This window comes from Mchenga conophoros, linkage group LG14 (assembly GCF_057382185.1).
Source record: "Mchenga conophoros isolate Kocher_MC1m ecotype Shallow Benthic linkage group LG14, M_conophoros_male_GT1.1, whole genome shotgun sequence".
Classification (NCBI taxonomy): domain Eukaryota; kingdom Metazoa; phylum Chordata; class Actinopteri; order Cichliformes; family Cichlidae; genus Mchenga; species Mchenga conophoros.
The window spans coordinates 37,368,616-37,381,713 of NC_140539.1; the positions used below are offsets into that span (position 1 = coordinate 37,368,616).

The following is a 13,098-nucleotide window of genomic DNA, read 5'->3' on the forward strand; positions in this document are numbered from 1 at the left end:
ATGTTCACAAAGAGAAAAACTGCATGCTGTGGTTATGACATATTACCGAGTACTCCAAACACTCTCATCACGCAGGTCGTCTGCCTGTGTCACACTCTTGTGTGTTTTTTAAGGATACATCCATGAGGACCACCAGGCTCTTGCACTGCTCCAAAGCCAAGTACTTCTCGCTTCCTGCCAGCACTGAACACAGCAGAGGGAACATTTTAACACAGACATACAGACCTGATGTAAAAAGGCCAAAGCAGTGTGTGAGGCTGGGTGTTTTTCTTCACCGTAAATACCAACAGATGTTTAAGGCCATGTCCACACTAATACGTCTTCGTTTGAAAACGCAAACTGAGAAAATTGAAAACTGAGACGGCGTTTTTGGTCAAGGAAAACTTGAGCTTTTTGAAAACGCTCTCCAAAATGGATACATTTGAAAACGCTGACAGCTCTCTTAAAGATTAATATCAGTCTGTACATGCTCCAGATTTCTTCACATTCTTGATTCTCACTCGCTTTTGCAACTTTGCTACTTTTGTGTTACTCGCAGCAACGACCACCTCATTGTTAGTCCATTTAAAAAACTCGGTGCTTCTCCTCAACATTTTGCCGCGACGGAAAAGTAAATAAACAGCAGATGGAAATCACGCAGGTCAAACCATCTTACGTTTCACGCATGCGCAGTACAGGAACGTAAGCGTTTTCAGTCGTTTCAGTGTGGATGAACAGCTGTTCAGAAACCATTGAAAACGATAGTGTGGAGCATTTTTAGACGAAAACACCATTTTCAAATTTATCCGGATTAGTGTAGACGCAGCCAAGTCTCGCTCCAATCATTGGTGTGAATGCTGATGTTGTTATGTTAATGAACCCTAAACAGGCAGTTCAGTAGTGGTGGGTGTGGGGCTCTGTAGGTGAGAAAACTCTAAAGTAGACATGCAGCAGTTCTGCAAAATGCAAAAATCACCCAAAACGTTGTTTTTGGCAGAAGCTCTGCGTGTTGTGGGGCGTACACAGACCAACTCCTGAGCCACCATCATTTCTAAATAGCCACGGGCTTTATATCAGGGTGTAATGCTCAATGTTACACCCTCAACCAGGTCACCCCACTAAAAATAAAATAGTCTATGTCCATCTTTTACATCCAGTCTATGCTTTTACCAGCACCTGTTGGAGTTCAGTAGCAGCATCACCTAACCTGGAGGCTAGTTAGCATAATGCTAGCTTTTTGAGGTTATTTACTTTTCTTTTTTGGACGGAGTTCAGATGACTGAAGTTTTGAAACAATCGTCTGCTGAAAGAGATATGACTGAACAAGCAGGATGAACAGCAGGATTACTGACCTCCACCCTGAATGGCCTCAGTCAGAAGTTTGTAGAGGTGCAGTGGTTTGCAAAATCCCTTCTTATGACACAAAAAAGACATAAAGGGGTCAGTGTTTCACTACTTCTGTTAAAACCTCTTATATCAACCAGTAATGGCAGGGCAAGAACAGGCAGCTGTGTGCTTCAATCTCACCTTGTTGCAGTGTTTCTGAAATAACTGTCTGATGGCCTGAGGTGAAGGGAGGGCAGCTTGGTGAGGAAATGAAAGCTGGTGGGAGAAACACAGAGTAAATGAACACGCTGCATATCTCATTATTTATTTCCATCCTCGTAAGTTGTCAATACTTTTATTAGATCAAAAATCTTCACCTGGCCACTACAAGACCACAGAAACGTCAAACAGCTGTCAGGCAGCTGGAAGGAGAGCCTGGATAGCTCAGTCGGTAGAGCATCAGACTTTTAATCTGAGGGTCCAGGGTTCAAGTCCCTGTTCAGGCGATGTGTGTTTTAAAACTCTAATCTCTAGCTCAGGTTTGGCCAACTCCGTCTGTCAATCTCTTGCTCCCCACTCCCCTCTCTCGTAAACAAGATCCGGAGATACTCCATTTCCTCCGCTTTCCCTTTTCCAGCTGAAATCTGAGGCCTCAGATTTTGAGGCGCTTATTCTCATTCCTACCGCTTCAAGCTCAGCTGTTCCAGTGCCAGCTGAAGGCCGCTACCTGAGCAAGCCAACAGAACCACCTTGTCTGCAAAAAGCATATGATGTGGTTCAAAGTGGAAGCTAATGCCATCTGGCTCGACACTCACTGGGAACGGGTCTCGTCAATGATTTCTATAATCAATTCGATTCCGATTCACAAGGTCCCGATTCGATTCAATTTTGACTCAGACAGTCAGAAATATTATAATTCTGATAATTTATCAGTACTGACACTTGTTAGACTTCATCAGATGTGTGAGCATCACAGCAGATGCTTTTATGTCAAAATAACTGAGAATAAAACTGGAAAACATGAAGGAGATTTTCCTAGCCTGGTTTTTTATAGCAGCGAACCTTAAAAATATTCTGCAGTAGATCAAAAACTGAAGAAAACCATGAATCAACATCTGAACATTACCTGATGCTGCAAAGTTACAGAGGTTTGATTACAGATGCAGCTACAAGTTTTGCAAATTGGCATCATTTTAAAAAGTTTACATTTCTTTGGTATTAAACAGCAGAAATGAGGCTTTCTTGTCAGAAGTCATTTTTGGAAAAACAAACAAACAAACAAAACAAAAAGAACAAAAAAAAAAAAAAAACAATGACCAACTGCGGTGTACACGACGATAAGCTGGTGCGTAATAAGCAAGCAAATAATGCAGAATAATGTGCATGAAGTGTTATTTTATCACGGTGGAAGCAAAACCGCAAAACTAAGGGAATTCATGACGATGTTTTTCAAACATGAAGGATAGTCTGGATCTTCATTTGCTGCTGGTTCTGTGAATTTTGGTTGGAGAGAGACAAAACCTGCAGCTTCCAAATCTGTGAGCTGTCGGCTTTCAGCCCCGACGGCGTGTCTGTGTACGTGCCGTCGGTGAGAAAGTTGACAAAACCCTAGATTAGACAGTCTTTTAGAAACCGTCAGCATTTCGTTACATTTCATTATCAGTCCAGCGTATTCACCACTTGTGAATATTCACATAGTTCTGAGTTCAGGCAGGGCCTGGATAGCTCAGTCGGTAGAGCATCAGACTTTTAATCTGAGGGTCCAGGGTTCAAGTCCCTGTTCAGGCGGACTAGCTTTAAGACAAATGTGCAGGTTTTCTGCACTTAACGCAGTCATTTTCAGTCCACTATAACAAAAAGCAGCGCCTGAAGTTGAAGCCTAACTGACAGAGGACCTATGTAATGCACTGTAGGAGCATTTGTTGTCCTAATGAGCACCAAAAAAAGCTTCTGCACTCTCCACATTTGGGTAGGCTTCAAAATGCACAACCAGACAGCTGCTAAGTTACTTCTAGATGGATTTATTCAAACATTTTTAAGACATTTAATACAAATATTTTCTTTTCTTTATTTTTATTTTTTGCTTATTCCAAGTAATGCAATTATGTGCTCCTCTGTTTCATAATCTTTAATCTAATAATCTGGATAAAAGTTTTTCTAAAGAGAAACCTTAAATTTAGCTTCCAAAATATTAAAGGCTCTACAGACACACTCCCATCAGAGTTCACATCTGCAGCTCGCACTGGTTTGAGTCTATTAAATTAACTGCTGATTGGTTTACCTCTGTTACTGATGTGATGTCTTCTGTTGATGGTTTTCGAGCTGGTCTGTAACAAAAACCAAAACAATCAAAAAAATATAGAGAAGTCAGCTTCCATTTAAACCTGCTTTTTATTCTGGTGACTTTCATTCAAAAGGACTAACGATGGGAAAACACCTCCCAGCTCCCTTCCTGTGTGACCACAGTAAAAATACATTTAAAGAAATTTCATATAAAATGAAGTTAAATTTGTAAATTCATTCTGTGTTTCAGAAAAGAGCATTATTCAGGGTGTGCTCATTTGCTAACGACTTGTCGATCACAGGCCGTTCATGAATGCTTTCACAGTCTGGTCCGCCCCTCGCTCTCCACATCCGGTTTTACACAACAACAAGACGGCAACAGAACTCCATGACTCACGTGGCATTGTTGCCCTGCTCCGCCAGCACCCGCAGGAGGAAGGCTCCCTGCTGATTAGGCTCGGCGGTGGAGGGGATGATGATGTAGCAACCCGGTGGGAGCGAGCCACGAAGAACAACCTCCCGCCGTGCGACATACTGGGGGCTGTGGAGGACTGGGCGGAGCACGCTCAGGTCCTCACGGGACAGGTACGTATTCTTAGGATGGGCCTGGAGAGACAGCACACACTCATTTACACCAGCCCTTCCTCATCCACAGTTACTGCTTCAAGTACAGTTTAGAAAGACTTTAACAGCTTTTCAGACGCTTTCTGATCTAAACAGTTTAACCAAATATGTTCAGCTTTTATTGACGTCCTTTTAGGGGCAAGTCTCAACACCTAGCAGTCACCTTGGTAACACGTTTTGATATAAACTACTGATCACTGGGTCCCTTAACTTCTTCAGGTGAACGTTTCCAACTTTTGTTTTTAGCTACATATGACCCAGGAGTTAAGTGTTTGCTTAGTTAGCTGTTTGATATCTTTTCTGTTCAACCATCTTCAGATAAACTCAGTAAATCCATTGGTACAACAGGCCCTTTGACAGTGTTATAACAGATTAAAAGCAACATCGCCTGAACAGGGACTTGAACCCTGGACCCTCAGATTAAAAGTCTGATGCTCTACCGACTGAGCTATCCAGGCTCCTGACAAAAAAGACCTGCTTTCCAACATATGGCCATAAACTAAGCAAGAGACATTTCCTCAAAATATCTGCTTGCGCCTTCATACCGATGACATTTCAAATATAGTCAGTCTGACAGCCTCGCAGTCTGTAATCATTCTCCAAAGAAGCACCTTAATATGAATAAACAGCACATCGATTGAAATTTCAGAGGAATAAAACTATCTAATAAAACCGTCCATGTTCACTTTCTGCTCTGTGAAATAGCAGCTTCCAAGCTGAACTAAATATCGCAATAATACCTTCATATAGGAATAAAAATAATAGCAACTACTGCGCTATTCAGGAAGTCAGTCCAAAGAGAGAAGAGCCATTGGGCAGGACTTTTATCACGTTTATGCCTTTCATTTAAACACCAGACCCCGTGTGCGTGACTATACCGGGTATACGTGAAGGCCGATGGCTAGACTAATGCCTCTTCGTCTCTGGTGTTTCTGCATCAGAGCCAAAACGAAGGAGCAGGTCTTCTGAGCGCTGTCGGGGTTTTGGTCCGCCTTTGACAGAACAAAGTAGAACTGGGGGTTCTGATAGAACCAACCTGCACACACACAAACACACTGTTAGTTTTCCTATCGTGTGTAACTTTTAACATTTCTTTTCATAATTCATTTTTTTCATGTTCCAAGCTGGACCTGATTTAACTGCCTCCAAATGTGCAATTTATTGGTCCTCTGTCCAAAGATCTTTAAACAGAAGCTAACAGACCTAGAACAGGATCACGGGAAGCCCAGTTACCCAAAACCAGACTCCATGCGTGTGATCTGTGTGGCTATATTCCTAACTGTTTACCTGGCAGTGTCTGATATCAAAACTTGGTCTACCTGTAAAACTGCAGCTCTGTTATTAAAGACTGTACAAATAAGCTCGTCTCAGCTTGTTGAGTTACAGAATCCTTCATAAACATTATACAGTCAGAGATCTCAAACAAAAGCACAAGGATTATTTCTGAGTGCTGCACGTCAAATGTAATATATTACATAATGTACAAGTGAAACAAAGACTGTCACATAAAATTAAAGAAAAAAAAAACTGCATCTGGGAACAGACAGACAGGCGTGTCAGAGACCTGTGCTGCACAGAGGGATTAGAGGGGAAACTTCAGGTTTAACTCTCATTGTTCACAGTTACAAAGGTGCTTCACTTCTTACGTCTTGATAATTTATGCTCGAGACTGGAGCGAAATACACTGCCGGTCAAAAGTTTGAGAACACCCCGATTTTTCCAGCAATTATGCCGTTTAATGTCTGATTGCACTCTGAAATGAAAGCATAGTACAAATAAGCAATTGGAGTTCAAAAAGAAATCATGGAATCAATTCATAGACCAAAATGTATTCTAACCTTTAAGTAGCCACCAGATATAACAGCTGAACACACCCGTAGCATTCTTTCTACAATAGAAATCAATCTGTTTGTTGCAGAAGTTCCCATAAATGTGGACCTTGTAGGTTGCTTTGCTTTCACTCTTCTGTCCAGTTCATCCCAAACCAGCTCGATGAGGTTTAAGTATGGAGGACTGTGCTGGACACTCCGTGTTTTCAAGAGTTCTGGCATAGCTTGGATTATGTTTTGGGTCATTATCCTGCTGTAGGATGAACCCCTGACCAACTAGGCGCATACCAGAGGGTACTGCATGGCGCTGCAGAATGCTGTGGTAGCTGTTTTGGTTCAGGGTGCCTCTCACAGCGGTGTTTCATGGCCCAGGCAAGTCTCTTTGTCTTATTCTGTATAATACTATGGTATGTGGTTTATACAAAAAGCCCTTTTTGTATAATTCTGAAATTCCTTTTTTTAGTTTTGGGTAACCTTACCTTTTTTAAATCTCTGGCAGTTCACCACTTACCTTTGTGCCATTTCAAGCTATTCGTTGGACTTGAACAACTTGAATTACAATAGATAACTGGAAAAATTGGGGTGTTCTAAAACTTTTGACTAGTATTGTATTTTCTAGACAACAAGAAAAAAAACTGCACCTACTGAAAAATTGTGCAGAAAAGAGTGTGACCATTTCTGGAAGATGCCTGAGGAATCTGTCCACAGGCAGCAGGAGGCGCTAAAGTTTTGGTCTTTCCCTGGTGAGCATCAGTTAAAATTGACTCTCAGGAGAGACTGTATTCCTACTCCTTTGTGTCGGCTGCAAGAAATATTAAAACATTGTTCTTGTATTTTTCGTCATATTTGATGCTAAAATCAGAGTGCACTACACAACCTTCAGAGCCTGGATAGCTCAGTCGGTAGAGCATCAGACTTTTAATCTGAGGGTCCAGGGTTCAAGTCCCTGTTCAGGCGTGGCTCTTTTAAAGACTCTCTGATCACTGCCAGCAAAGATTAAGACTAATAGTGACTAATTAACACATGAAACTAACTGTTTGCCAGATTGGCCCCTACTCTTAAATTCAGTTGTGACAGTTGAGGTGGACTTCTGTCTAGTTTTAAATATCCCAGCTTTATCTCCAGTTTTAAAACCAGCTGCTGGGCTTGTGCGGTTCAGAGTTAAGAGTGAGGCACAAAACATTTGACACACGTCATCACCCGTCTTACCTCCTTGAGGAGAGCCTCCTGCTGTGATATTCGGCGCCCAGTTGCCATGATGCATAATGCAGCTCAAAGGCAACATGCTGGAGCCTGGTTCACCGAGAGCCTCCGTCAGGTGACAGACCTCCATCACCTCGAAGTTCTGTCGGAAGTCCGACACCGACATCCTGACAGAGAGAGAGAGGAACAGAGCGAATGGCCAAACAGATTTCCTTCGTCTGTAAATACTTAATGTGTTTGAATAGCATTGGCACATCCAAGTTCAAAAACAAAGACACATTTGGTTTCTTCACTGCAATCATCTCATCTGCTCTGTTTGGAAATATTGGTGTCGTTTTAATCATCGTTGTCACCGTTTCATTCATCCCTGCTGAGTATCTACCCTGTAATGAGCAGGAACAGCCACAGGGGGGCCCCATAAAAGTTGTGTGACAGTCGCTGGTATGACATTACGATAAACTCACCAGAACTCTCCGTCCTCCTGTCTGACTCTGCCGAGTCGTTTCTGCTCCTCGATGCTCACCGTTTTCCACTCTTGACTGCAAACACAGGTTTGTAAACGTGCTGTAAATGTGTGAAGTATGTACTCAAGAAGGGGAGTTAGTAAGGTGACATTTTGGTTTGTATGTGACCTCATGGATTCAGATTAAAGAGGCAGTAAATTGAGCTATGAGATCAGTGCAAACGCATAAATTATTTTAAGATTATTTAACTATTTTTTCCAATTTTCTCACAGCCTTATGATGTTGTTATGTTATTTTCTGTGTTTTTGTACTTCCCTTTGTTCAGTGTCTTTTTTTTCACAAGACACTCAATTTTAATCTCACATTTGACTTTAGACAACAGTAATAAAAACCACGAACCACAAGAAACTGTGATCTGTGCTCTGCACGATGGCCCACGATTACTGCGATTAGCCCATTCACTCCCCTCACTTCCTCCTATGCATTACCAGCTACTTCTTCTTCTGATGCCATTTTTGAGTTGACTGAAAGGATTTAAATTTAGAGTAAGTTTTATTCAGCACTGCTCATTGGATGATCTTCATACCCTTTGAAGTCACTCCAGGGCCCCTCCCACTCTGTGTTGCCCCAAGGGTTGAGGATTCGCACCAGATATTCAGTGCCGAGTGTCGTCCTCACCTGGCAGGAGAGGAGGCAAATCAGGTGAGAGTGCAGTGAAGAGCAGCTGTGAGTCATTTAGATTTCTACTTAAGATACAGAAACACTGCATTTAATTTGTCCTGCTTTTGAGGTTCACATCTGTATTTATGTGTAATTAGGACTTATGAACATTTCTTGGCCGTGTTCAGTGACAGTTACCTTATCCACTGCAGTCAGAGCGTAGGCATGTCTAAACATGATTCCCAGTTCATTCCTGTGCTCCAGAGGACCCTGGAGGGGGGAAAAGCCAACCAACCACAGTGAGGACAGAAGGAAAACAAACAATATGACTCATAAATGAGTGCAGGAACGCCTCTGTGTTTCCCAACAGGTTCAGATCTAAATCATCCCTCACAGGTTCTTACTGTACCTGGCAGTTGGCACAGTTGATGAGTGCTCCTCTGACCAGCAGGTGTCTGAGGAAGGTCGGCAAGTCTCTGGGAAGTGAGGCCACCTGTAAAACCTCTGTCACCCCGCCCGTCATATCCACCATGGCCTCATGAGGGAAGCCCATGTCCAGAGCTCGGTAGCCACCCTTCAACCTGAGACAGAAAGGGAAATATCAGAGGTTTTCTGAACGGTTTTCTAAAGATCTCCTGAATTTGTCTTTCTAACTGAACTCTGACTGACAAATCTGCCCAGGAAAGATTTGAACAATGGGACATTTAATGTTTGAGATATTATTATTATCCTTATCATTGTTATGCCCACTTTTTCACTCACTTATCAACTACTTGTTCTTAAAGTGTGAAGAACAGATGCTCAAATTATCCACAATACTCTGAGTAGGAACAGACGCTGAAATTTAGAATCTTTTAAAACACAGACACTGGATGTTAGTTACTATTTACCCATTTCAGCATGTTTACATGTTTATTTGTTGTATCATTTCTCTTGCTGCTATATAGTCATATTTATTTTTTTCCATATAAATGCAACAAAATCTGGAAAATGTTCACTCCGCATGGCACTATGTAAAAAAAACAACATATTTTTTATTTCCTCTAAATTCAGTTTTCAGCATCAGTATCTGTATCATTGTATCTGATAATTCACTGGAGAAAACTTCAAAAAGTATATCTCCAAAAGTTGATTCTGTTCATCTGGACGTAGCGTACCTGTGATTGCAGCCATTCCCCAACTCTCTGTGAATGGGACTCATGGCCATTGATCAGTGGTTGTTGATCAATGGTCATGAGAATTTGCATAATTAAGATTAAGAAACTGACCTCCCAGCCCATTGTTCCTTCAGTGTGCTGGTTTCAGTCATTATGCAAATGCACTGTTTATAAGATTTGGGGAAACTTGCAGTCAGCTGAGACTGAAGACGTCACCTGGATGAGTGACGAAACGTTTCTCCCACAAAACGCTACGTCCACAGAATCAGCTTTTGGAGATTTACTTTCCTGGATGATTGAGAATGCATCAAGACGTTCAAAAAGTATAGTTTGGGTGATTCTTCAAGCGTCATATCTAGGGATGGGTATCGAAAACCGGTTCTTGTTGAGAACCGGTTCCCACTGTTTCAATTCCTTGGAAGTGTTTGCCATTTTTGCAAACGATTCCCTTATCAATTCCAGCCGCCCCGAATGACGTCACCATGTTGCGGAGCGTCATTTACCTGGCAGGAAACACGGTGGCTCAAACGCTCAAAAGCTTGGTTATACTTTACGAGAACGGATGACAACAGGGCAACTTGCAATACTTGCAAAGTAGATATTTCATTTAAGGGAGGAAACACTGCGAATATGCAAAAGCATTTGCTCACAAAACACGTGATGACCTTAAATGAATGTCGTGTTTTTAATTCCGCTCCGGACTCGTGACTCTCAACCCAGCAGCAGCGGTAACGTTTGCACGTCCTCTCCCGTTAATGCGGCAGGTAAATAATCAACTAACAGTGCATATTATGTTAGCGCAATCTGCCTTATTACAAACCTGCCATCACTGTGCGTTTAGTGACCATGATGAGACAGACAGAGTCTGGCTCAGATGCTGGCAGTTCTCGCTGCAGTCGACCGGTAGCGTCTCCTTTCAGGCAGGATAGACCAATGTCACCGAGGAGTGACTCAGTTTGTGGTCAAAGGCTTGAACCCATTTGCCACAGCAGATGATTTTCGGTAAGTGAATGTGTTTAATTGTAGGCAGGGACATTACTGGATATTCATGTGTAATTGCTACAGAAGAATATTTATTTTATTATTTTACATTTACAATTATTTTTCCTGGGGACCCCGTGACCCATTGAAGAGCCGTAGGCTGGATCTCTTAAGATCTCACTGTTGGGTTTGTAAGGCCATGTTACTCCTAAATTTCTTTCTTGTTCAAAGAGAAGATATAAAACAAAGTTCTGAGCTACTCGACCTTAGTGTTCTCCTTTTTTAAAAAGAATCGATAAGAGAATCGATAAAGAATCGAATCGTTAAACAGAATCGAAAATGGAATCGGAATCGTGAAAATCTTATCAATACCCATCCCTAGTCATATCACCGTGTGGGATAGGTGGCAGCTTACAGCATATGAACGCTCTCCCTTTTTATTAACATTACGACACCAGGCTGATCTTCTAGCAGTGATTCGTTCTGAGCAGAAAAACACATGCTGTCATGTCATTATCTCCTATACTTATGAAGGGCTCAGAAATGGTGGGAAAACTCGAACTTGAAAGACCTGGAATTCAGGAAAGATTCATAGTATGATGCTAAAATTTTGGATAAAATTAAGGGGTTTAGGTGAAACGTATGGATATGGAATATGGATTTGTGGTTATGTAACAGGCAAAAGAAGACCAAATGTCTATCAGAGAGGCTGAAATGTGCAGTGAGACATGAACACCTAGACAGCGGCTGACTGGGACTCACTTGGCGTAGGCTTTCTCCAGCAGGGCGCTCCAGAACTCTTGTCTTTCTGGGGAGCTGAGGAAGATCAGATTGTTGTCCACAGTGGGCAGCAGGTCATCGATCCGTACCTCCTCCCACTGACCGTACTGCCAGAACTACACAGCGAGAGAAAGAGAGAGAGAATATCATCTGATTTAGGCTGAGAATTCACTTGAAGAAGATAACTGCATATTAAACAGAGCTTTTGTACCCTGAAAGTGAAGCAACCACTGTATCCATCTTGGAAGCTCTGGCCCAGAGGCACAACCTTCTTGAGCAGCGATTGATTCATGGAGAGAGACGCTATAGCCGAAAGTAACCAGCAGTCACCTGGAAAAGAATGAAGTAGGTCATGACATCATTTAAAGCTTCAGTGCACAATGCTGGATGGTCCTCTTTCCATTTTAAATCACTTCAAGCTGTGCACCATCTTTCACCTACAGTCTCCATTAAACCTTTATGTGCTGGGTGTAACAGCTATTCAACGCTGACATACAGCATCTACAGAGAGCTGTTTGCACTGTTGTATTTGAGGAAGGAGGAACATGTTTAACCTGGTCTTCAGGGTGTGACACAGACCCACCTGTGTGGAAGGAACAGAAAAGACCTGAGGTTCTCAATCTGATGTAGCTACTGTATACGATTTGTTTTGTCCTTGATGCCACTCAGCTCAGTTAATTTTACCCAGTCACCAGTGCAAGTACTGCAACAGAGATATACACAGTTTCAATGGCCCTGAACTCTTTCCAGGGTGCACCCCTCCCACCCTCCAAAGTGACCCAGTGTCAGCTGGGAGAGGTTCCAGCATCTCTTTGATCTTCTCTACGTTTAAGACTAGTCTTAAAACTTGGTTTGAGGGTGTAGGCTGCTGGAGGATTTCTTTTTTTAGTCACATTTTCCACTTATTATGTGTTTATACACATAATCTTCCAGCAGAACAGCCTGGTTTTGCTGGAGGATTCTTCCTGCTAAAAGGGAGTTTTTCCTTCCCACTGTCGCCAAAGCTCTTGCTCATAGGGGGTCGAGTGTTTGTTGGAGTTCTCTGCTGTGTTATTGTAGTGAGTTTTTACCTTACAATATAAAGTGCCTTGAGGCAACTGTTATTGTGATTTGGTACTATATAAATAAAATTAAACTGAACTGAATTGAATCAGGACAATAGTATCAACATCAGCACGAGGTTGTTTATCCAGACTGGATCTGTGCTGTGTCTTTATCCGACTCCTGCCCTCCCTCCTGTCAAAAACAGACTTAGCATTTCTAGGAGGCCTGTAAAACACGCTGCAGGGCATTTCCTGGAATCAGTAGTGCTATGTTGAATGGGTGGGGCCAGCTCTGGTGACCACATCAGTGCACTCCTGGGGTTCAAGGGCTGTCAGAAATAAGCTATAGCAGCTTATTTTTGACGGTGGGCAACGCGAAGGATTAGACTGAACAGCAAATCATGCAAAGCTGCTCTGGTGGAGTCCAAGAATGAAAAGGTGGTGGAAATGAGCAGAATAGGTCCACTTGAACTGAAAATACTTAGCTTATACAACTAAGTAGTACAGGAGATCTCTACTTACTGAGTTTCCCCTGGCAAACATCCAGCCTCGTTGCGCCATCTACTATGAACTGAGGTGATGAACAGAGTTCCTGGAAACAGAGCAATGATTGGTTGAAACAAAGACAAGAAAGAGCAGGAATATGAACGCAAATAAACTTGATCTGACTTGTCTGCAGAGCCAAAGGGAGAGGCAGATAAAAGTTCATCCATCAGAACATTGTGGCACAAACTTGGCACACTGCCGGATGTGTGACTCCGAGTCAGAC

At 42.4% G+C, this 13,098-nt stretch overlaps 1 protein-coding gene and 4 non-coding genes across 7 annotated transcripts in view; 3 read left to right on the forward strand and 2 right to left on the reverse strand.

The window, feature by feature from the left end:
• LOC146560325 (calpain-9) overlaps positions 1-13,098 on the reverse strand; it is a 29,741-nt gene that overhangs the window by 10,694 nt on the left and 5,949 nt on the right. For 2 of the 3 annotated variants that reach the window (XM_085244307.1, XM_085244305.1), the window contains exons 2-15: positions 12,852-12,921; positions 11,498-11,616; positions 11,269-11,402; positions 8,778-8,949; positions 8,567-8,638; positions 8,295-8,386; positions 7,709-7,783; positions 7,251-7,411; positions 5,091-5,248; positions 3,986-4,194; positions 3,587-3,632; positions 1,507-1,581; positions 1,332-1,392; positions 119-183 (exon numbers count right to left, since the gene is read on the reverse strand). In XM_085244307.1, coding sequence (XP_085100433.1) covers positions 119-183; positions 1,332-1,392; positions 1,507-1,581; positions 3,587-3,632; positions 3,986-4,194; positions 5,091-5,248; positions 7,251-7,411; positions 7,709-7,783; positions 8,295-8,386; positions 8,567-8,638; positions 8,778-8,949; positions 11,269-11,402; positions 11,498-11,616; positions 12,852-12,921 — 1,509 coding nt within the window. The remainder of the gene's footprint in view (positions 1-118; positions 184-1,331; positions 1,393-1,506; positions 1,582-3,586; positions 3,633-3,985; positions 4,195-5,090; positions 5,249-7,250; positions 7,412-7,708; positions 7,784-8,294; positions 8,387-8,566; positions 8,639-8,777; positions 8,950-11,268; positions 11,403-11,497; positions 11,617-12,851; positions 12,922-13,098) is intronic. The other variant, XM_085244306.1, reaches the window with a different exon arrangement.
• trnak-uuu (transfer RNA lysine (anticodon UUU)) lies at positions 1,739-1,811 on the forward strand. Its single transcript has one exon. It is a non-coding gene; the product is annotated as a tRNA-Lys (tRNA).
• On the forward strand, positions 3,021-3,093 carry trnak-uuu (transfer RNA lysine (anticodon UUU)). Its single transcript has one exon. It is a non-coding gene; the product is annotated as a tRNA-Lys (tRNA).
• On the reverse strand, positions 4,598-4,670 carry trnak-uuu (transfer RNA lysine (anticodon UUU)). The gene has a single exon. It is a non-coding gene; the product is annotated as a tRNA-Lys (tRNA).
• trnak-uuu (transfer RNA lysine (anticodon UUU)) lies at positions 6,926-6,998 on the forward strand. Its single transcript has one exon. It is a non-coding gene; the product is annotated as a tRNA-Lys (tRNA).